Here is a 25,168-nt window from a genome sequence, read left to right as displayed (position 1 = left end):
TTTCCATCAAATCACAAATATAGCAGAGGATCTAAATGACAATTGAAAAGCAAAGTAATAAACATTTTGCTGTTCAGATAGATGACCGTGCTAAGGATGCTAATTTAAAAGCATATGTTAAATGTATTGATGAGGGTAAAATTAGTGAGGATTTATTCTTCTGTAAAGAAATTATGGAAGCAAGGAACGCTGAGGACCTTTTTGATATTACTGATAGCGATCTATATGAATGCAATTCTTTTACAGTGATCAAACTGCTTGGGAATATGCACTGACTGGGCATATTCTAACTCAGGATGGCACCCAGTACTTCAAACTTTAATATGCTGAAAATCTGCAGATGTTGTTCAGACATGTGGTATGATTCATAGTTAACCTTTTTCTTTAAAAGATTTGAGCGAGCATTGAAAAAAGTTCTACAATTACAGTATTCTAAATTATATAAGGAGGCCAAAGAAAATTACATCATTTTGTGAACAGATAGTTCTGAACACACTTCTTCATTATTTTATTGCAAGTCTTCAAGCTACGTAAAACTGCCACCATAAGAGACAGGTTTATCATCTTTGATTTGGCACTAAGAACAAATCCCAAGGCATTGGGAGCAAAAAAAAAATTCCCTGTGCAGTAACATCTACCATAGTGGCTCATACAAACAATGCATATTTTCTAAATTCGGTAGAAAAACTTGCATTCTAACTGATGCATATGAATGGATATGGGAATTGCTGGAGAAAAGTGACAGAATGTATTGATGTACAGGCCAAATAACATGTACAGTTTTGGAAAAAGGGGTGATTTGTGTCTCTGCTCAAATGTATTTGTGTGCATAGAAAGAAGAGTTTATTTGATATATAGATTAAAATTTAATAATTAAAAGTGAGTAGTATATTTCTTGCCCAACTCTTATTCTAACATAATCACTGGTTTTATTCTTGAGAGAGGTGTGTGTTAGGAATCACACAGATTCCATCATGTTAAGGGGTTTGAGAACTGCTAAAATAAGGATTAATTCTTAAGATTTTTTACCTAGGTTATTGGAGAGATTTGACTGCAATCAGAATTAATGATGTTAGTCTTTTCTTTAAAAAAAGTTCAATTATTGTTTTATTGGTTTTAAATTTTTAAGTACAGGTAGTCCTCGCTTAACTACAGTAATTGAGACCGGAATTTCTGTCACTAATTAATGCGGTCATAAAGCACAATGTCATGTGACCACATTGCTTAGCAATGGCAATCCTGGCACTCCCCATTGTCGTTGTTAAGTTCTTAAGTGAGTCCCAGGTGATTTGCAAGCAGGCCGGCAGGCAGGTCAGAGGGTGTGTGAGTGGCTGGGGAGGTACGGCATGAGCATGGTAGGGCCAGGGGTGGCTGCTGCTGGGTGTGGGAGTATGCATGGGTGGCTGGGGAGGCGCAGCATGAGCATGGTGGCGCCAGGGTGGCTGCCGCCTTGTGGGGGAGAGTGTGAGCAACTTACCAGAGCAACATGCAACATTCCCTGCCAGCTTCCTCACTTACTTTCTGGGGAAGCTGGCAGGGAAGGTCACAAATGGCAATCACGTGACTGCAGGACACTGCAACTGTTGTAAGTGCGAGCTGGTTGCCAAGCACCCAGATTATGATTGTGTGACTGCAGGTGTCACGGCCCAGGCTCAGCACTCAGATTCTGAACCTGAACATGACCCTGAAGAAGCTGCTCCAGCTGAACCTGTGGAATGTCATCAGGCCTGGGAGTCTTCGGGAACTGGAGACATTCTTAGATGGCTCCACTGTAATTGATATTCTGCACTCTCCGTGGGGTTTGTATCTTTTAAAATTTAATTTTAAAAAATTTTTTGATAATGTTTTCATTTTAATAATCACTTCTTATCTTTTTATAATGATCATTTTTATCCATGTGTTGTTTTATTGTTGTACACTGCCCAGAGTCGCTTTGTGTGAGATGGGCAGCTATATAAATGTGACATACATACATACATTCATACATATTGATATAAGTTCTTTTATTTGATCCAGGTATTGCCCTGCATGTGGTGAACAGATTGAGTGAAAGCCACAGTCTTTCACACAGCCAAGTCAGCATGTAAAGCAGCATATTGGACTTCTAATTCCCTAATTTGAAAAATAAGTTTCTGAAAAGATAAGCAGATGCTTGAGGTTCTTCTCCAGCCTGAATTTTAATCCTAGTCAAATATTATTTTCTTGCCCCCCAGCCTCATACTTGGCAGGTGCTATGAAGGAAGACATTTAATAATTTTTTTTTTAAAATCAGGGGGGAAAAAAGAGTTCCCAGCATCTTTAATAATTGCCAGCCTTAATTTTAAATGAAACTGAGTTTTTTTGCCTGTCTTTAGGTTCTACATGTTGCAAATGAATTGGATAATCTGATCATGATAAATATTTGGCAAAAGCATAATAGGAAGAAAGCTGCTATGAAGAACTACAGTATAATAGCTGTAGCTCTCAATGTGATTTATGTATGAACCAAATCTACAAGAATAAGTGAAAAACCAGGAATTTTTGTTGTTGACTAATCTTAGATGTAGCCTCAATTTTAGATGAGGACTCTATATAAGAAATGAACTAGCTGCACTTAATCACTGAAAAGTGATTAAACTTCCATTTTTAGAAAATATAATAAAGTAATGAACAATTAAAAACACAAGTAATTGAAATTATCAACCGCCTCTCTTATATTAGCATATTACTATATAGCAACTATACCTGCTCCTTCACTGTCATTAGGAGAAACAATGTCAACACACTCCTGGAAGAAGGTGGTTATTCTGGTGCCATCAGCATGATCTACTATTCGGGATCCATCTTTTTTCTCCACCATTACTACTCTGTCTTCTCTCGTTACCATTACCTAGAATGTCAAATTATTAATGAAGTGTCACGAATGGATTAAATGCTCAACAGACATGTCAGAATGTTTTAATACATACACTGGAAGTGCATATTTGATCTTTTAAAAAAGAGATTATGTTCAACTGTGAAAAATTGTGTCGCTTATGAAAACATCAGGATACATAACACATAAATAAACAGTACCATTCCATTAACTGGATCAGTGGCTGAGTAAGCCAAGAGTGGCTTCAGATCAAGCCTCTCTAATCCTTTGGTGCCTATTTGAATGCCTAATGGGGTAGTTGTTATCCAGGTGCCTGCCACGACATCAGTAGATTGTTCAGGTTCAGGAAGATGTTCTTGAGCAACTGTTTCAACAGTTTCATTTTTTCCTGGGAGTGGAACTTTAGTAATTTTTCCTAGAAAATCAGGAGAAAAGAAGATTTATTCATCCACTATGATAACATTCTTTCATTATTTGAAGGACAACTAAAGTGCCAAAATATCTTTTTCCAATTAACTATCTAACCCCAAGAACCTTGAAATTGGAAGACTTATTCTTTCAATGCTACTCTTTGATTGATCTTGTCAAAAGACAGAACTGTTTTTCATTAAGCCCGGCTACTCCTAAAGACAAGGATATGGATATAGAAATCATTTCTAAGAAAATCGCAACTTGGACCAGGGATTTTCAGCTGTGCTTTATGGAATCCTAGGGCTCTGTGAGTGATTAAGAGCAAAAATAAATAAATAAATAAAAAAATCACAATCTCTCCTGGACAATTAATATTCTGATCTGGAAGTCTTTGGCTTAAAGATTCAAGACAGACTTTTAAGAAGAGATTTGTTTCCAAGGATTCTTGAGGGTTCTGTTTTTTTAGCCTTTCAGTTGCCAAGGAGTGAAATCTCACCCTATTTCTTTGAGTATGAATAGTATTGGATAAATGTATTTTAGTGCTCTTTCAGAATATGCAACATTATTTTTATAGAGACACAAATATTGTACATGCTTGCATTACGGATGAACAGGCTGCATTACAGAACAATATGTAATATAATATATTATATAATGTACTAATTATATATTATATTATCTTACCTGATAGCAAATATATATAAAATATTTTATAAATTATATACAACATATGATATTATGTATTATAGAACACATGTAACACTACAAAATTACTTTTTCATTTTGCTACCTAAATTTAGTGTTATTTGATTAGTTCAGTCCAGAGCATTGTCACAGATACTAAATGACTAAAATCTTTGAATTTGTCTTGGTTCAAATTCATGACAATTTTGATTTCCACTTTCTGCTCTAGTATATGACTAGATATATTATTTGCATTAAAGGTATCTTTTACATAATTCAAGCCACTTTTTAAAAAAGTGTTCTCATTTGTCTTTGTCATTCACTTCTGAAAGAAGACAGAACAACATGGCTTCCTTGTGACAATCTATGTATCCTCTGTCAAAAATAGTTCAGAAGTTTACAAAATGCAGAAGGGGGACAAGACAAGTGTTGAAAAACATAAAACTTGTTTCAATTACTCAAGTTATTTGCCAGAAGAATATTTTGTAAATTAAAAGTCTTTTCATTTGAGAGTCCTACTCAAGTGCCATCAAAAGATCCCCTCCCCTCCCCCGCAGGCTCTGTCATCTTTCCCTGAGGTATTACTAATCTTGAGTAACACCACTTATTTAAATAGGATTCATAAAACATTAATGGGGGGGGGATTTTAAAATTTTTAAAACACAACTTCTTTGTCAGTCCTGGACTATGTGACTTACTGCTTTTCTTGCTGCTTGTCTCTGGAGATGGCGTGACTTCTGTATGAGGTGTGCTGGGTGGAGGTGGAGGTGGTATCACAGGGCCAGAATCTGGACTCCTAATTACTGTGCCGTCACCAAAAAGTATCTTAAAAAGAGCAAAGCAAAGTATCATGTTAATCAGCTACAAAGATATTCAGTACAGCAGATACAGTGATACATTCAGATAAGAAATAACAAAAACACGTAGGGAATCCTTGATGTCCTCTGAGAATGGTTGTTTTCTTGCAGACGTTTTGTTACCTGACTAAGAAACATCTTCAGTGCTAGAAAGGAGTGGGGTTTGCTCTCTGTTTATATACAGTGGCATGCCCTGTCAGTGTTAGTGCGGGGTGTTGTTTTCTCCTTGGTAGTTCCTTGATTAGGCTGTGGTTTGCTGCTTGATTGTTTGTCTGAGTTGGTAGTTCCTTGATTAGGGTATTTTTACCGCTTCATTGACTGCTGTTAATCCCTGCTTATCTGGGTGTTGACTGCTCGCAAGGAGGTGTTCTGGTCTCTGTTTCCTTCTTAGCTTTTTATTGTCTCTTTTAAATGGTGTGTAAATGTTGTTCATCTGTGTGTCTGTTGATGGCTGACTTGTCTGAATACCAAGCTTCCAAAGAATTCTCTGATGTTTTTTTATTTAGCTTGGTCTAAGATGCTGAGAGTTTCCCAGTTGAAACTATGGTGAAGTCTGTCCATGTGTTGTAAGAGTAAGGAGTTTTCATCATATCTTTTGACTGCTAATTGGTGTTCATGGATGCTCTCTGCTAGTCTTCTGCCTGTCTGTCCTACATAGTGGCTGTTATAGTCCTTACATTGTATGTTGTAAATGACTCCTGTTTTTTCTTCTTGGGCTACTGGGTCTTTTGGTTTACTTAAGATGCTTTGGAAGGCTTTAGTCCGTTTGTGTGCTACAGAGATGCCATGTGGTTGTAATAGTCTGTTGGTTGTTTCTGAGATGTTTCTGATATATGGCAGTGTTATCCTTTTCATAGCTTGTGTGGGTTGTGCTGTAGTGAGTTGAGCAGTAGTAAACAACAGCCTAATCAAGGAACTCCTGAGGAGAAAAGAACACCCCCACCACACTGACAGGGCAAGCTACTGTATATAAACAGAGAGCAAACTCCACTCCCTTCTGGCACCAAGGACCTCACAGTTCAACCCTGAGCTACATATTGGTAACATGTAAGGAACTCATGAAAATTTTATATTTGGATTAAATGTTTCTACAGATTTATATGTGTATTTGGATGAATCAGTTCTCTACTCAATAATTAAGCTTTGACAGTGGCCACATTTCACACTGAAAAATGACTGAAACTGAAACTGTTTGAAAACATTAGCAAAGCACAGTAGTTTATACATGTACACATAAGCCAAGAGAGAGAAAAATATTAACACAGAAAAAACGTACCATGCAGGGACATATATTCACATACAGGTAACAGCTTGTCATTATCTGAGGTGAAGTCTACTTAATTAGGGTTTTATGATTCAGTCAGGATTAAATTCAGTAACAAAAAGTGAATCTACATTCAATGTTAAATGAACTCTGTGAATATACCTGAGTGGATCCATCTAACATATACTTTACAATAGTCCCTTGTCGGGTTATCACTCTGGATACTTCCTGCTCTAATGGTTTCCTCACTGTTTTTTGTAGCTGTGAGTGTTTTACTTTTTGTGGATAGCTCTGCCTAATAAGTATTTCAAAAGGAGATTCTTTGTCCATATTGTTATCCTCTGTTTCCATCTCAGCCTTGCTGTCACTGGCAGTCTCATTCCTGACAGCAAGATCTGTTCCAGATTCATCACTGGCTTTGGCATTGATTGCCTTGTCTCCACTGTCTTTAGCTAGGGACTTGTGGGGCTCAGTTTGCTTTTCTCCGGCATCTTCACTTTTGATTTCATCCAACTTGACTTCACTTGATTTAGACTCATCAGTTTTGCTTTCTTCATCATCATTCTTGGCTTTCTCTCCTTTTTCCTCACCTTTTACATATCAAAACATTAATTTTATTAGTAGGTTAAAATTATTACAGTAACAATTGTATACAGAATCTTGTGGACCCACTGTAACAAAAAGCTAAGACTGGAAACATCAGTAAAGGTCAATACAGATACTGTCCCAAATATATGCTTACATCTCATTGTATGAGAGCTCAGTCAGAGAGGAATGGCAGCAGTTCAACTGTTTTAAACATAAAACTACAGAAATCACAGAGAAACAAATGTCACAAAAGGAGCTTCACACTTTCAGTTTACCTCCAACAGCAAATGCTTTACTCATATCTATTTTAATCCTGAAAACCAGTACTTTTACCACTTAGTTTCATTAAATCTACATGTCACCAGAAATGTAAGAGAATGCCACCATGTATTTTATTAGGAACAAACTCAGTTCTTCTTAGCAACAGGAATGCTACCATCAAATGAAGTCCAACTACTATTCATCATTTCCCAATCAAAAATCTGCAAAATAAAAGGTATCTAAGAAGTAGGTATCCTACTGAAAGTGTTTGTGTTCCAAGATACCTTGTCCAAATAATTTTCAAAGCATATACAGCTACAGAGTTGAATATTTCAGGAGCATAGGCTGCCACTGAAACATCCTGGAGTGTAACTAAAAAGTCTTCTTTATCTGCTGTTACCAAACCTCTTTCCTCCCCATTCTCAAATCTTAACAAACCCACATGACTTCTCTGTGATACGTAAAAATACAAAGTTTCCCTATAGCATGAAGACCACAGCTATAGTATCTCAGGTCTGAAAAAATCAGTAGTAGTAGTACAATGACTAGTCAATTGTTCTTTTCCACTGCAAAAATTAGCATTAAAGGCTCCATTCCAGCACCAAAAAATATGTGTATATGATGCAATCCTATGTGCAAAAATTCCTGTTCCTTTGGAATTTATGATTCCATCAATAATCAATAATCCCTATTTATCACATTATTTGTTAAGCAAACTTTTAACTTAAATTTTTGACTTTTCACTTTTAAATGTTTTGATTGTCTAGTTCCATAATTATTGATAGCACAATTGCTTCTGCAAAATAATGTTTATTCACAATAATATATACAACCAACCTGCGAACCTCTGGCCAAGAAAGGTAAGTACCAATCCACTGGGACAAGACACATTCAAAGTATTGAAAACACGGGTTTCAGGAACAGCTTGCGTTTGGATAGGCTTATTTCTTTCTATCTATAATAAGCAAAAGAAGCCGAAAATGCTATGTATTTAAAAACACGTATAAACATTTCAGCTCTGTGCAATGCCTAATAGCTTTAAGGACTGATAGGTTAGCACACTAGTACATAAAGTCTCTTTGAAAAGTTTTTGCCAGTTTTCTTCATCTCTGTTGTAGATCAACACAATCATTCCAGATCCCCATCCTCCAAATGTAGTTGCAGGGGGATTTCTCATTGCCCAGAGCAAATGTAAAGACTGGAATTAATTTTTCCCAGACTGGAAGTGTATAACAATTTATCACTATGGATTAGCACAATCTTGTGTTCAGGAACACATTTAAAGGACCCAGAGTTGCTTTGTGTGAGATGGGAAGCTATATAAATGTGACGAATGAATGAACGTCCGAATGTCCTCTGTGGGTTCTTATGTTAACCTGAAACTGAAAAAGCTCTTCTTGAGTTCTGCAGATATTTCATCTCTGTCTCTGCCACCATCTGGAAGCTTCTACACTCTCTGTGACCTGCCATGGTTCCCAAAATTTACTTCACAGCAAATTACAAAAAGCTGTTGTTTCTACATGGGAACAATAATCATCAGCTCTCTTAGATGAAACAAAAAACATGAAGGAATGTCTACTCATTGTTTTTACTCTACTTCAGCTTTTTCAATAGCTGAATCTGAAAGAAAAATATTGACTTTGAAAACTGTTTAAGAGTACCAAAAGAGCTCTAGAAGCTGACTTTTCTAGGTCTAGACATGACTTTTGTTCATTGAGGCTTTTGCTTATGCTTAACAAAGTAGCTAAATATGAGAACAGATAACAAATCCAGAGTAACATCCCTCCTTCAAATGGTTCTCTAAGCTAAATGAAAATAGGAGTGAAACTGCTTGGCAAATATACACAGCAGTTAGAAAAAAGATGAAAGGAACTGTAATTAATACAACTGGAAGGAGGCCAAAGTTATATTGTTTGCTGAGCACATCTAATGAGTGATGATCAGTCATAACACTATGGCAATGGCAGTACACCTTGCTTACAGCACAGATCTGTATCTACTCAGAAATACGTCCATACCTTTTTCTCTTCTTGCACTGGAGATTCTTCAGGTGATGCAGACATTGTTAGACGGGAACTCACTTTGGCAGATGGTAAGGATTTGGCTGATTTTTCTTTACCTGGCTTTGCCTTTCCTGTAGCAGGAACAGCAGCGGCAGAGACAGCCGAGGCGAGAAAAGTCGAAGTGGGCAAGTTTATTGAAGGGATAGACAGAACAGCTGCTAAATTAGGATCCTTTTCCTCTGTAAGAGAAAATGGGTTATATTGATGAAACAGAAGAAACATATAAAGTATGTGCAGCTGTTTCTAGATCAAGGGCCACACTTGTCCTTTGAGTGATACACCAGGAGCTGTACTCCAAAACAGCAGTAGATGAGGCCAGGACAAAATCTACACTTGATTTCATTTCATTTGCATTTAAATGAAATGAAATGCAGTTAATATAATGGCTCTCTAGCTAAGTATTTAATCATTTACCCTCCTCTCATGTTAAAAATTTCAATTTGGGGATAACATTTGTACTTTGGCAAACATATTGGGAAAAAAAATATTTTTAATCTGTTGAAAGGGAAAAAACATTATTTAAAGCCTTATAGTGATTCTGTGTCTGTGTACTTCTTACCAGTTATAATCTGGATGCATCAGTCTAACCCTGGCCAGATACCAGGATTGGATACTCCTAGGGATTAATTCTAGTGTGGGTTGTCTAAAGGGTTTGAGGCCAAGAGCAGAGTTCTCGGAGGAACTAACTCAGGAATTAACAGTAATTCAGAGCCATTTTTCAGGCTACTTGTGCAGGCTAGGCTGGGCTGCAAAAGAACAGTACTCTTTTGAGAATTTTAGGTAGGCAGTCTGGCTCAATCAAATAGAGAAAAGACTTTGTTTCACTTGTAGCAGACATCTGAGATCAGCCACCAAACATTTTCTCACAAAAAACAGGACAGAAATACACAAAGGACTTGCATTTGAATTCATCTTTTGATTCTCATTTTTTGCTTTGCCACAAATCTATTCATGAGAACAAATACATAACAGTATTTTTAAAAATTCCCAGGAAGGCCTGTGTGAAGTCTAAGTAACATCTTTGAGAAGTTGCTAAAAATCCATTATGAGGTAATGCCTACTGTAAAAATTGTGTTTCAATATAGCATAGTATAGAACAGGGGTGACACAGATTATACAAACTTTTTTCCTTTTTGCATTTTTACCTGTTGTTTTCCCTGAAGCTCCATAACAACTAAAGGAAAGATGGATTTCATTTTCTAAGGTTGCAGAAAATGATCCAAATTTGCTCAGAGCTTTTCCTTGATGAATTGCTTTTTCTAAAATAAAGAAAAATGAATGAATATCTATGCCTGAATATTTAAGAAGTATTTGTTAACTATAGCTATTATTTCTTGATGAATTGGGCACTGATTTTTGATTCACTGACTGATAGTTTTCAAAGAAAATTAAATTAGGCAAAAAAGAAGCCCCTCCCAGTTTAAGAATGAGTTGTTCCCAAGGTCTGTCCTTAAGTCGAATTTGTATGTAAGCCAGAACAGTACTATTGTATAATAGTATATAAGTATATTGTATAATTAACTCGAACCATCGTGTATTTAACTCAAATTATTGTGTATTTAACTCCAATTTTGCTATAATAGGCTCCATCCTTAACTATGGGTCGCCTGTAATCCAGGTGTTCTTAACCTGCGGACTACCTGTATGCCTTCACAAAATATTGAATGAACAGAGAGCAAAATAACTATCATGACAAATACCCAAAGACAATAAAAGCTTTGGAGAGGCTGAATTAGTGTGCTACCGTTGCTCATTTAAGAAAAATTGAGAGTATTAGTAAAGCTGCACCTAGGAGCATGCACTGTACACCCTAGATCTGGATGGTTCCAATGGGATTTGGTGTACATGCAACGCCTCTATAAGTGAATCAGAGAAACTGTAATGAATTATGAATATTGCAAACCAAGGGAATGGCTGCACACACACAAAAAAGTATGCATTTCTGAAGCATGTTTATGAGTAGTTAAACCATGGTTTGGTCATTTATAGTTACACAAATGATTTTTTTTTTTTAAATAGCTGATTTTCACTCAGTGACCTGGCTTTATCTCTTGTTCTTCTAGGGAACCAAAACTTTCTTGTTCACTTTTACATTCTTTTAGGCTTATCTGAGGATCTATTAAATGAATGAAGAAACAGTGGTTGTCTTTTATCACCTTCACTTTAACTAAAGTTGACCCTGGAAAAAGAGAACAAATAAATAACTAGTATCAGAATGGGCAGTCATGATTCTAATGGTAAAGAATCCATATAACAACAATTACATAATAGAGATTGCTAAAACATTTACTGAAGGTCTAAGTATCCATTTTTTTCTGAAGTTAGATGTAGCTAGATATAGCTACCCTATCTATCTATCTATCTATCTATCTATCTATCTATCTATCTATCTATCTATCTATCTATCAATCAATCAAATCTGTCACCACCCATCTTGTTAAAAAGTGACTCTGGGCGGTTTAAAGAGAAGAAAAAATTAAAAATACAAAAGTAGTCTTAAATAAATAATAAATAAATTCCAAGAATCGATGGTAATTGGCGAGTACCTCAGGGAGCATTATAGTTCCTTTCCATATTAACTTATATAGTTTAATCTTTAAAATAAGATATATATATATATATAAGCATAATTTGCAAAACCAGTGTACAAACAGAATTTTCTTCAAATAATATTTTAATTAAATATATTTGTTGGTGCATAAATATCCCCTTAGAATTCTTATATCAATAATTATTAACCACATTTGTTTAGCATATTAATTTTGGTTAGTGATGTGAAATCATTTTTTTAAAATATTAGTACTTGTCAGAATTTAACATTTTTAAAATGTCAGAACTCAAAATACACACATAAAGATGCCATATCTACTGGGCTATCTCTTAGTGAATTTCCTTAAACGTACACTTCTTTGCATATCTCTTCTAATCTACACTTTTTGTGTACTTAATTACTGAGTTGAGAATTATTCCTGAGATGGACTCCGTTAACTAATGTGCCAGTTTGTGACATGATAGATTCACAGCTTAGACTGCAATGCTATACATTCCTATGTCAAGGGATGTCCTATTGAACTTAGCTGGGCTTCAAATCCTATGTTATCTCACTATCAGTCCTCACCGTTTTATTCCCACAACAGGTGACCAGATGCTTAAGAGAAGCCAGCAAGCAGCATGAAGGTGGAAATAACATCTAGCCAGCATGGCCATTAGCCACAGAGAGCCTTATACTCCAATTAATTTAATTTCTTATTAAAGCCTCAGGATAACATTTGTACTGTGTGACAAGTGTACAAACATGCATTTTAATTTACAATAGGAAACCTTAAAGGTATGAAAAAAAATACCTTTTTCAAACTTTGTTTTTTCTGCCTGGATTTGCCCACCATCAGTAGGGAAAAGATATTGGGTAGTCCCTGAAACTTGAATGACATTCTCACTCATATTGTATCCAAGAAACTAGAACAGAAAAGTTACAGAACGATATATAATCAAGTTGAACAGAAGTAGTGGGGAAAACTGGGAAACTCTAATGAATCAAATCAGGAAATATAGTTTCTCTTCCTAAATCAAGCTTTGGGGGCCCAATCCTGGGAATTAAAAAATGAAAAGAAAATCAGAAATGTGAATGGTTGCCTAATTTATTTCTGTTCTTTTTGCAGAACAGTAGAATTCCACATTGGTTTAGGCCAGGAATGGGCAATCCTTGGGGTCCTCAAGCAAGACAGAAAAACACAAGTGACACTTTTCAGGCTGAAAGGGTTTGCCCACTTATGAACTAGGTCTTGCTTCAGGGGCCTTTCCTGGCAGGATGCTCCTTCTTAAAGACTTTAAGTTTGGGAGCAAAGCCTTGACTACCTTCTTGACTACTGTAATGTGCTCACTAGGCTTCTAACTGATGCTAGGTAGAGGAATCATATGATGTCTCCGGTGAAAGATCTGCAGCAGTTGCCAATGCACTATCAGGCCTTTTTCTGTTACCCCAGAAAGTAGATGGTGCTAGATGAGTCTGGGAAAAAAACCTCTGAAACATCTCTGCAATGCAGTAGTGCCATGTATGTTTGACCTGTACCATATAACAGCAGATAAGGTGAAGAAAATGCATGTCTAAACTGTTGCTCTTTTTGCTGGATACATCATCCCCATCCACCAAACTGTTTCCTTTGTGGTGCAGAATAAAAGAGAGATCACCTGGTGTCCTACTTTCCATTTTTATCCTGCTACTGTTATGTACATAAAAGGATTAAAGCCAAAATAACCAAATGTGCATATCTATCTATCTCCCTCCAAGACTGTACAAGCTAATTATTATTTCAATGACTGAAAAGTTCTGTGCCTTTTGATACATATAAAGATAGACACAGATAATGTAGTCTGTTGATATTAACTCCTCTGTCCTTTTTAAAAAATAATTTGCCTGTTACGTCTCTCTCTCTCCCTGCTTTTTACCTGCCTTTTGTCTCATTTTTCCCAGCTGTTTTTGATATTTGCTGGTGTTCAATAAATAAACATTAAGCTATATTTTTGCTAGCTGAACAGAATAGTGTGTGTGCTTGCTCTGATCTGGATATAAGGATAGACTGGGAGTGTGGAGGAAAAAAATATCCCCAGTGCAACCCTGCTCCATCATAAGACCTGTGGTCATGCGACCCAGCTCAGAGCATATGCAGTGTACTTTGTGATATCAAGTGCATACATACATCCAAACGCTCACATGTGCAACACAAGGGAGAACAGAAACATACACAAACACAAAAATGCAACATGTGACTCTGTTACACAGAAGAAAATGCAGAGACCCCTCCTATGGTCACTGCTGATAAAGGAGTTGGAAAGAATTCCAGAAGCCATGCTGTGCATGCTTTCCCAAATTTGTTTAAATGTAGCATCTAAAATAAGTACATTAAACATCTGCTTACCTATTTTTCCTTTGAACCCTCCCAGCCTCCCAGACCAACCAAAATCTTCAACCTCCTCCCTCCAGTGATACCACCATATCAACAAACTCCTGCAACTCTAGATGGATGACTTTCTTTTTAAAAAAAGCTTTGATTAAAATTTCCTTCCAGGAAATTTACAAAACCTAAGGACTGAACAAACAAATAACAAAAGTAGTACAAAACAAGTAATAAAGTGTCCCAAATTGTGGCTGACATTTCCTAAATATTGCTGGCAATTAACTGATGCCAACCTAGCCCTAAAAAAATCTAAATAAAGGTCTGTGCAGGCACAGAATCTATTACGGGAAATTTATAGGGATGACAAAGACGACCATACCAGAGCATTGCTGGGGCACAACTACATGGACTGTGTAAGAAAATCCAGGCTCCAGACAAAATGTGGAAGCACTGGAGACTTCTTGAAAAGTGCAGCCTATTACTGAATCTTGCAAGGGTGGAGCCAGTTACTGGAATTATTTCCAACAATTTCTGCAGTCGTTAACTGATTCACCTCATAGTCTTTCTCTGCAGGCAAAGGAGGAATAGTTTGTTTACTATGTTTCTGCAACTTGGTCTGATCTTCAGCTTCTGGCAATGTTTCTGGTGATTTAGTTGGTGATTTTGTTTTATCTTTGGAACCTTTCTTCTTGGATGCTTTTGTTTCTTCAGGAATGGGTGGCTCTTTACCCTGGCCTTTCTTTTTCCCATCGGATTTTTCCTTCTTCTCTGCTTTTTTTAGTTCTTTTAAGCGTTCTTCCTCCAACAACCTCTCCTGCTCTTCCTTCCAAGCCTATAGAAAAAAGAAAGCTCAGAGTCAGACCTAACATGAAATGTGGCTTTTATCATAAGAAAACATAGGCAAACCATTTGGGTCTTGGCCCCAGCAATTTGATCCACTATTGAATTGTTTTATTTAATTGTCTTTATTTTTCTCTTTAAAAAAGTCGCTATTTTAGGCAACTGTAGCAACCAACATGATTATTTGCTTGTAAAACATTTCAACTGCCAGTAGATGGTGGGTAGGCAATTTAGACATAAATATTATATGTATTATTATACATCACAGTAATATTATGATCATCCAACAACTGCTGTTGCTAGTTTAATATATTAATTTGGACATATTATTATATCAGCTACATAAATAGAGGAATCAGTAGTATTTAAGTTACCTTGAGAGAATCATCTCTGACAAATATATTTTTTTCCTTCTCAACTACAGGTTCTGGTGTAACTTCTACTTTACTTTTGGAAGAACCTTTGAGAATTGAGAGAGCATAAAGATTGTAACTATACCATAAAAATATAAGAATTATATATAAATTGCTCTTTGTATAAAGTAATCCCAAGTATTAAATATTTTATGTAAGTAAAAATCTGAATCTGTGTAGGAAGACATTTTCAATGAAATCCAACAGTAAGTTTCTCCTCACAGAAGCACTTTCCACTGATGGAAACAGAAATTTCCATTTTTCCACTCTGGCCTAAAAATTGGCTTCAGAATAGATGGGAAAGTTAAACAGATCTGTCTCTTTTCATGCCTGACAACTGCAACGTATGAAAAAGTAAAGCTGAGTTAGGTAGCAGTATGTAGCTGAACTTGGATGATCTCAAAAAAGCTAAATATGCCCATGCCTGTTTAGTACTTGGATGGGAGACTACCAAGAAATACCAGGAAAGTAACCAGGTTAGGAAAAAATCTCAGAAGTTAGCATAACAAACAACTTCCATATTCATGTAAACAAAAAAGCAAGCAAATAAAAAAAAACCCTAATGTCAAGCTTTCATAAAAAAAGGCAAAAAATACCCTGTGTTGGCTGGTTTGCTTGCTGACGTTTTGTGTATATGTACTTTGCATGTTCTTGAGGGTTGATGTTGAGCTCAGTGGTGCATTTCAGAAACTGGAAAGATTCATCTGTATTGGTTTGGTTGCTGGTTACATAGTATTTTTGTTTGGCTAATGAACTATAAACTAGACTGGGAAATTAAAAAAAAAAAAAGACTACTGGGAAGAAGGCAATGGCAAACTACCCCTAAAGGTAATCCAAGTCCATGAAGTTACCATGAGCTGAGCTCAGTCTGAAGGAGCTGAAGATGTCAATATATTCTGTTGGCAGTACCTGGCCAAATAAGTTATACAGTGGGGCAAAAAAGTATTTAGTCAGCCACCAATTGTGCAAGTTCTCCCACTTAAAAAGATGAGAGAGGCCTGTAATTTTCATCATAGGTATACCTCAACTATGAGAGACAAAATGGGGAAAAAATCCAGAAAATCACATTGTCTGATTTTTAAAGAATTTATTTGCAAATCATGGTGGAAAATAAGTATTTGGTCACCTACAAACAAGCAAGATGTCTGGCTCTCACAGACCTGTAACTACTTCTTTAAGAGGCTCCTCTGTCCTCCACTCGTTACCTGTAGTAATGGCACCTGTTTGACCTTGTTATCAGTATAAAGGACACCTGTCCACAACCTCAAACAGTCACACTCCAAACTCCACTATGGCCAAGACCAAAGAGCTGTTGAAGGACACCAGAAACAAAATTGTAGACCTGCACCAGGCTGGGAAGACTGAATCTGCAATAGGCAAGCAGCTTGGTGTGAAGAAATCAACTGTGGGAACAATAATTAGAAAATGGAAGACATACAAGACCACTGATAATCTCCCTTGATCTGGGGCTCCATGCAAGATCTCACCCCGTGGGGTCAAAATGATCACAAGAACGGTGAGCAAAAATCCCAGAACCACATGGGGGGACCTAGTGAATGACCTGCAGAGAGCTGGGACCAAAGTAACAAAGGCTACCATCAGTAACACACTACGCCACCAGGGACTCAAATCCTGCAGTGCCAGATGTGTCCCCCTGCTTAAGCCAGTACATGTCCGGGCCTGTCTGAAGTTTGCTAGAGAGCATTTGGATGATCCAGAAGAGGATTGGGAGAATGTCATATGGTCAGATGAAACCAAAGTAGAACGTTTTGATCTAAACTCAACTTGTCGTGTTTGGAGGAGAGAGAATGCTGAGTTGCACCCAAAGAACACCATACCTACTGTGAAGCATGGGGTGGAAACATCATGCTTTGGGGCTGTTTTTCTGCAAGGGACCAGGACAACTGATCCGTGTAAAGGAAAGAATGAATGGGGCCATATATCGTGAGACTTTGAGTGAACACCTCCTTCCATCAGCAAGGGCATTGAAGATGAAACGTGGCTGGGTCTTTCAGCATGACAATGATCCCAAACACACTGCCCGGGCAACGAAGGAGTGGCTTCGTAAGAAGCATTTCAAGGTCCTGGAGTGGCCTAGCCAGTCTCCAGATCTCAACCCCATGGAAAACCTTTGGAGGGAGTTGAAAGTCCGTGTTGCCCAGCGACAGCCCCAAAACATCACTGCTCTAGAGGAGATCTGCATGGAGGAATGGGCCAAAATACCAGCAACAGTGTGTGAAAACCTTGTGAAGACTTACAGAAAACGTTTGACCTCTGTCATTGCCAACAAAGGATATATAACAAAGTACTGAGATGAACTTTTGATATTGACCAAATACTTATTTTCCACCATGATTTGCAAATAAATTCTTTAAAAATCAGACAATGTGATTTTCTGGATTTTTTTCCCCATTTTGTCTCTCATAGTTGAGGTATACCTATGATGAAAATTACAGGCCTCTCTCACCTTTTTAAGTGGGAGAACTTGCACAATTGGTGGCTGACTAAATACTTTTTTGCCCCACTGTAATAAAAGTGGATGGTGCTGGTTTTGTGTTGTTGTATTAATGAGTGCTACTCATACAGTTAAGGAAAGTAGCTCTTTTTGTGGGGGGAGGTGGTGGTGGAAGCTAGCACAGTGGCCTGACCCCATGCAGTGTTCAGGAACATTTAAAGAAACTCCACAGCACAGAAACGCTGGGACTGCCCAAACAGAGGCACTAGTGCTATTCACACAATTTAAGAGGATTAGCTCTTTTTTGACTTATGTGCTAAGTACAGAGCTTCACAGTGAGAACAGAGACTTCAGTCACAGCTACCTGGAATGGTAGGTGGGTCTGTCAGTCTCTGTCTGTCTATATGTGTGTGTGTGTGTTCATTTTTTAAAAAAGAAAATGGTTCCTTTTGCCAATATTTCTGCAAAATTAGTTGGCCCATAACCCATCAGCATGGATTGCCATGCTCCTTACTGCCATGGCCCTGGGGTAAAAATACAAAGGAGCAACAGCTCATACAGAGTACCCATTGTTTCCTATGGCCAGAATACACAAAAAAATTCTAGTTTTGTTTCCACAGAACAATGAAGCTATTTGGAGTTTTTCTCCATTACATTGCAGCCCATTTGGGACATCTGGATGGAAAGTTCTGAGTGGGGTGCCTGGTTCCAAACTGAAACAGAATTGGTTGGCTGTGCCATAGAGACCACTAGATTACACCATAAAAATACTTACTTTTCGATTTCTTTGAGACAGCCCCTTTTTTGCCAGGAGGTGGAGGCTTGACCTCTTCAGGCTTCTCCATCATCTCTTTAGCTAATCTAAGTGCTTCCAGTTCCTTAGCCATTTTTTCTTCCTGGTATTTGGCTTCTTCTTTCAGTATCCATTCATTGATGGAGCCAGCCACCAATTCCAGATAAGTCCTGGAAAACTTTTTACTGTTATCAGTCAGAACACTGACTGATTACAATATTAAACTTTTTGCATTATTAAATATTTCTGCTTTAGCTATTTGCTAAATTGCAAATAGCTCTCAATGGCTGTCAAAATATTGGCAGCCTTTAGGGTAGGTTGGCAGCTGCTATAGGGTAATAAAAACAAAAGAGAAAATTTCAGTCTAACTGACTGAAGCAGTAGTAGGACAAGGATGTTTTAATTAGATGTATACAAGGGACAATGAGTTGCTGACAAGAGGGCAGCCTTAGTCATTGAAATTATACATAAATAAATGGACGCTTTCTGAGTATCATATTCAGTTCATTAGGGCCCATCCAGATTCAAAGAAAAATTGCAGATGAACATTAAGTAAAGCCTCCACTTCCAAAGTATACCTTTGAATTTACAAGTATAGGATAAAATACAGGTAGACCTCTCTTACTGTCTCGTTCAGTGACCATTTGAAGTTACAACGGTGTAGAAAAAATAACTTTACTACCAATGCCCACATTTATGACCTTTGCAGTGTCCCTCAGTCACATAATCACCATTACAATCAGTACGTGTTGCCCTGTGCCTGGCCTGTTTTTCTCCTCCCCCCCCCCCCCCAGAGCAGAGAGATTGAAGAGAAAGGGATTACAAGAAAGTTAGCAGGCACACAATGAAAAACACACCAGGCTATTTGCGTAGCACACTTGCTGCTCCCATTCCTTTTGATGTGTATTCCCCATTGTGTGCTTGCTTGCTTTGCACTCTCGTCCTCTCCAATGAATGTAAATACAAACATTAATTCCCTTCTTGCTAATTATGCCAGTGCTGGGGTGAGCATTCCAAAGGGCAGGGGAATGGGGGGAAAAGGGAAGCTGAAGTAAAATGTTTAAGAGGCAAACAAAAGCCGAAGATGTAAAACTGATGACTACAGTCTTCTCAGTTTCAGGCAGGAGCTGCAAGCCAGCTATCCCAGTGCCTAGGGTGAGTATTCTAAAGGGCGGGGAGTGGGAAAAAGGAAAGCACAGTTGCAGTCACATGATTTCCCACTTAGCGACTGCTTCGCATAATGACACAGCTGCTGGTCCCAATTGTGGTCACTAAACAAGGACTACCTGTAGTGCTCCTGGAAAACATGGGGTGAAATTGTATTGCTCAGTTTAATTAATTGGGCTAATACAGATAATCCTCAGTTAACTATGGTAATTGGGACCAGAATTTCCATCGCTAAGTGATGTGGTCATAAAGCGTAATATCATAAAGGGCATTCCCCATTGCCATTGTTGAGCGATTACCACAGGTTGTTAAGCAAGGACCTCCAGGCAGTGGGTGCCTCCCAAGCAGGCTGGTGAGCATGAGCACATCTGGCTTGGGGGGTGGGTGCAGCTGGGAGTGGGAGCGTCCACTGCCCCTGCTGCCTCCAACTGACCTTTGCCCCTTCTTCCTCCTGCTGCTGACGAGGCACACCTAGCTGGCTCTCCACAAGGCAGCTACTGGCCATGCGAGGCCTTCTGAAGCCTTGTGAGAAGGCCATGTGCAGCCTTCTCACGAGGCCTCAGGAAGGCTGCCGGAAGGGCCAGGCCGGTCACACCTTGTCAGCATCAGAAGGAAGAAGACAGCAAAGGTCAGTTGGGGTGGCAGGGGCAGTGGAGCACAGGGGGCAGGGGCGACAGAGCGCAGGGGGTCAGGGGCAGCAGAGTGCAGGGCAGGCAAAGGGGCAGAGATGGGGAGAGATAGGTGGGTGGGGGGAAGTTGAAGCTCACCGTGTGATCATAAATGTGGGCAAGCTGCCAAGCACTTGAATTTTGATCACATGACCATGGGGGTGCTGCAGCAATGGCCATAACATCGAGGATCAGGTGTAAGTGCCATTTGTTCAGCACTGTTGTAACTTCAAACAGTCGCTGAACGAATGGTTAAGTGAGGACTACTTGTACTGTTCTAGCTATACATCAGGTGGGAGAGCAACCAGCAGTTCTACAGATGCGTTCAGCCTTCAGTTGAATTTCTAAAGTTAAAACATTCACCAGTGCTATGACCTGTATATCCACATCTGTTTATACCAAACGGCCTGGTACTTCAGTCACATGTAAACAATTATACTGCATACTTTCCAAAAGAGACTGTGAATCTATTGCCATTTCCACTACTTCCACTTTAATTTCTTCTGTTCCACATACTGTATGACCAGAAACCATGTGGGGTCAGAGGGGTAGTGACTGTGGTAGAGGTGTAGACACTCAATCCATTTATTGTGCAGGGGGGCTTCTGGCAAACTGAAGATGGCTCCGCGAAAAGCAGAGCTGATGACAGCGGCTAAAAGCATACAGCCGGTGAGTAGACTGGCTCTTTGAACCTCTCTGGACAAAGAGAGGATGGGAGATTGTTCACAAGTGCTCCAGACAGTTGCTCCTCACAAGGAGACCACAAGACAGTGGTCTCCAGCAGGCTTTGAGCACTGGGAGATGAGGGAATAGCCATCTTGCTCAAACTGTGGTTGGCGCCTTTAAAAGGACACTAAGTTCACATACTTCCTTTTCTAATCACATTCAGTAATTGCTTATTAAGTACTTTTCAGCTATTAGAAACCTTTGGATCGAAAAGTCTAAAAACACCAGGTGAGTCTGCCTTCAGTTCTTAATGAAAGAAAATTTTAACTACAAGCTTAAGAACTGAATTTTTTTTAAATAAACAACAAAAAACTAATTAAGACTTTGGTTTTAGAAAATCATAAATAGATTAAGGGTCCAGAGAAATTTGAAATAAGATTTTGGAATTAATGATAAAGAATCCTTCCCATGGGAAAGTTGATTTGTTTTGAATTTTTTTCTACAAAATAAGAGATAAATAATTTTAAAAATTGGACACTAGAGGGAACTAAAATGTTTAATTATAGGAGAAGAATACAGAAACCTGAACAACAACTACAGAATGACACAAAATATGGCAATACTGAAAGACATTTTTGAAAAATGCAATCAGAAGTTAATATCAACATTGTCAATAGCAATGTTTGCTTCTATGGCTAGATTATGCCCGAAAAATGTTTTGGAAGAAATGGCAGAAGAGGATCAAGTTTTATCTGACAAGACAGAGACTGAGTTGGCACTGAAAGTGGATCTGCAAATGACAGGCTACAACAATGACATGGAAAAAGATGTTTCCTTGGGCATACAAAAGAAATCAGTTGATGCTTTAAAAATCAAAAGGGAATTACAAATAATAAACCAAGAGAGTGACCTGGATAATTCTTTTAAATTGGATTTACAAAAGAGGTTTGTTAAAGCTTGGATGAATCTTGTGAGAAGGGATAAAAAAAATGAAAAGAAATCAAGTTATATGACATTATTTGAATAGACTAAAGATTAAGATTGTTAGAAGTAAAAGGAAGGAATATAAAGTTGGTTTATTTGATCCAGGTTAAAATAGATATGTTGTTATCTCTGGTAACCCTTAATGGACTTTTGTAGACGTCAGGACTGAAATTACAATGCTTTATGGATTTGTTTATAGATAAGAGATGGGATGTGGGAAGAAGAGATAATTTGTTGTATTTAATTGGTGAAAAGTTACTAAAATTGTTTATACTTGTTGTGATGAAGGTGGGAAGTCAGTTCTTTATATATTTCTTTTCTTTTTCTTTACTATATTCTTATTTTTTGTTTCTTTTCTATTTCTCTATTTTTCCCTTTTTTCTTTCTTTTCTACACCTTCTACTTTTTCTTTTTATTTTCTTTTTTTCAGTTTGTAGTAGTTCTTACTGTTGTAATTATACACTTTAATAAAATTACCATTAAAAAAACTTTTAGTAATTTCCCTTGTGTTGTTCTAATATCTTTCTCAGAGGTTCTTTCCTTTTGTAGACAAATTACTCCTTTCCAGTCCCCCATTAAACACCAATTTTCATATGGTAAGTCCATTAATTTATCCATAAGTCCTTTGTAAAAAGTAATTTTATCTTCATTTGGAGCATAAATTCCTATTATCAAAGTCTTGGCCCCATGCAAAGTAGCTTCCACTCCGCAACATCCACCTTCTGAAAATGGCAAAATACAGTTTGAATCAATAGTATTTTCTTCTCATATTCACACTGTTATCAGTATGTAGAAATGCATGTTGTTTTAACTTTCACAGACTTAGAACAGTCTATTATACAGATATTACACAAACACAGACACACACCACTTACCTTGACAGTCCTATGTGAAATTTGGTATTCAAAATTTCCAGCACATTAGGAGTGTGAAATTGTTAAAATATATTATCTATTTCACTCGTTTTTGAAATTCAAAAAGATGATGGTTGAATCTCATTGGATGTTGCCTATTGTGCAGGGATTGTTGTTACATAAAAGCATAAAAGCATAAAAGTTTTCTATTGCTAACTATTAAATTCTCCAAATATTTTACCAATAATGATAGTAAAGCGCCACTAGTCATTTATCATCAATGAATCATTATAACTCATATCATAACTCATTTAGTCTCCCTTTCCATGTAGTAAGAGGATAGTATTTAAAGTCCATTTTACCTGAACCCAACATCAGAATGCAGTGAAACGTCCCAGGACTCGTAGAATTGATGACACTGGTTCATAGGATTATGAAGGACTATCAGCAAAGAGTTATCTTGAGTATGATAATAGGAATCAATGCACCTATAATGCTGAGTTGCATTGTGAAGGACCTGTTAACAAAAGAAGAATTAATACAACTCTGTTCTTGTTAAGAGACTGTCTGTAGAGGTGACGGACAAAAAGGACAGTGTGTACTGTTTATTTATTTGTACCAACTGATTTATAGACAACTTATATCTGTATTTATAGACAACTTATACAGATAGAAGTTGTCTATAAATCAGTTGTGATAATTATATAAGTTGTCTATACACAATTTGTGTAATACAAACTGTGAAGTGTTTAACAATAAATGTATAATAAAAATGCAAAATGTAAATGATTGTATAAAATAATAGAAAATATAAAAATAACATTCAATTTGAAAAAAAATGAGGAAGAGAAACAAAACTAAAGAGATATAGCATTTAAAATAAGAAAGGCTTAAGTGAAGACATATAGTCATGTGAAAAAGTAAGTACATCCCATGTAAAGCTTTTTTTTTTAACATATGTAGATATATCAATATTTTATCTTTATTCAAACAGAATATAAAGATAAAGGTGATTAAACTGAACAAAAAAAAACAATGAAAAATTAACTCTGAATCAAAAATTGATTCAACAACAAATTAATAGATATACCATTTCCTTCTGTGGAAAAAGTAAGTACACCCTTGGTTGTAATACCTGGTATTGTCCCCTTTGGCAGAAACAACCTCAAGTAGGAATTTCTTATAACTGTCTACTATTCTCTGACATTGAATGAAAGGAACTTTTTCCCACTCCTCCACACAGAATTTTTTTTTCCGCTGTGTGATGTTTGTGGGATTTCTTGCATGCACAGCCCCCAGTATCTCACTGGGATTTAGATCTAGGCTTTGAGTTAGCCATTCCAACCCCACCCCCTAATTTCTTTTTTTTAGCCATTTCTTGGTGGATTTACTGGAATGTTTAGGTCATTGTCATGTTGCAAGGTCCACTTTTGGTTGAATTTCAATCTTCTGACAGATGGTTTCACATTATCTTCAAACACCTATTATCTTCAAGTGGATTCTGTGATGATGAGTTGCCCAGGCCCTGATGCAGCCCCAAACCATAACATTTCCATCACTACGCTTTAGGGTTGTTATCACGTTCTTCTGGTGAAATGCTGTCTTTGGTTTTTGTCAAACATGTTTTCTGGTACTATAGCAAAATATCTTTGCCTCGTCTATCCACAGCACATTGTTCCATAAGTCCTGGTCTTTGCCTAGGTGTTCATGAGCAAACTTTAGTCTTGTCCAGATGTTCTTTCTGGACAGCACATTTCCTCCTGGCATACCTCCCATGTAGATCTAATTTGGGCAGCTCCTTTCTAATGGTAGCCTCATACACTTTTACATCAATAGCGGCAAAAGTTACCTGTAGGTCACGTGATGAAATTCTGGGGTTCCTAGAGACTTCTTTCAGCATCTTGCATTTTGCTCTGGGGCTGAACTTGCTGGGACAGCCTGGCCTGGGCAAATTGAGAGTTGCTTGAAATCTTCTTCACTTGAAGATAATGTTTTAGACAGTGGAATGACTGATGTCCAATTGTTTGATGATCTTTTCAAATCCCTACCCAGACTCACAGGCATCTCTATCCTTCTTTCTGAAGGCCTCAGAGAGCTCTTTTGGTCTAAACATGGTGATACTACACCCTTCAATAACAAAGAGCAAATGAAACTAAATGTCTGAGGTTTCAGTAAGACAGTTTCCTCCCAGATCCTCTCAAACAATGTTTTCTAATCATTTGCACCTCATCTGGTGTGCCTTATTCTAATTTAAAGTATTTGAGGTAGTGATAAATTTATAGGTGTACTTACTTTTTCCATGTGAAATCTGCATTCATGTTTATTTAAATTACACAACGTAATGCAAATGGTACATGATATTTGTTATATTTTATCCCCTTTATCTATCAATACTGTTGAAATGAAGATCAAATATATGTTGAAATATGTTCAAAAAGTCAAACAATTCAG

General features: G+C 37.4%; 1 protein-coding gene across 1 annotated transcript in view; it reads right to left on the bottom strand.

The window, feature by feature from the left end:
- Positions 1–25,168, bottom strand: part of SPAG17 (sperm associated antigen 17) — a 119,773-nt gene that overhangs the window by 48,518 nt on the left and 46,087 nt on the right. Inside the window, exons 17-29 of the mRNA XM_088138620.1 lie at positions 23,080–23,234; positions 18,361–18,548; positions 15,092–15,177; positions 14,431–14,709; positions 12,327–12,438; positions 11,021–11,161; positions 10,128–10,241; positions 8,938–9,161; positions 7,757–7,874; positions 6,233–6,660; positions 4,648–4,774; positions 3,055–3,269; positions 2,725–2,869 (exon numbers count right to left, since the gene is read on the bottom strand). Coding sequence (XP_087994746.1) covers positions 2,725–2,869; positions 3,055–3,269; positions 4,648–4,774; positions 6,233–6,660; positions 7,757–7,874; positions 8,938–9,161; positions 10,128–10,241; positions 11,021–11,161; positions 12,327–12,438; positions 14,431–14,709; positions 15,092–15,177; positions 18,361–18,548; positions 23,080–23,234 — 2,332 coding nt within the window. The remainder of the gene's footprint in view (positions 1–2,724; positions 2,870–3,054; positions 3,270–4,647; positions 4,775–6,232; positions 6,661–7,756; positions 7,875–8,937; positions 9,162–10,127; positions 10,242–11,020; positions 11,162–12,326; positions 12,439–14,430; positions 14,710–15,091; positions 15,178–18,360; positions 18,549–23,079; positions 23,235–25,168) is intronic.

Source organism: Python bivittatus, unplaced genomic scaffold (assembly GCF_059951505.1).
Source record: "Python bivittatus isolate LINGU-HERP-01145 unplaced genomic scaffold, Pbiv_v1 ctg000270_np1212, whole genome shotgun sequence".
Classification (NCBI taxonomy): Eukaryota; Metazoa; Chordata; class Lepidosauria; order Squamata; family Pythonidae; genus Python; species Python bivittatus.
This window is presented reverse-complemented; position numbering and strand designations above follow the sequence as displayed.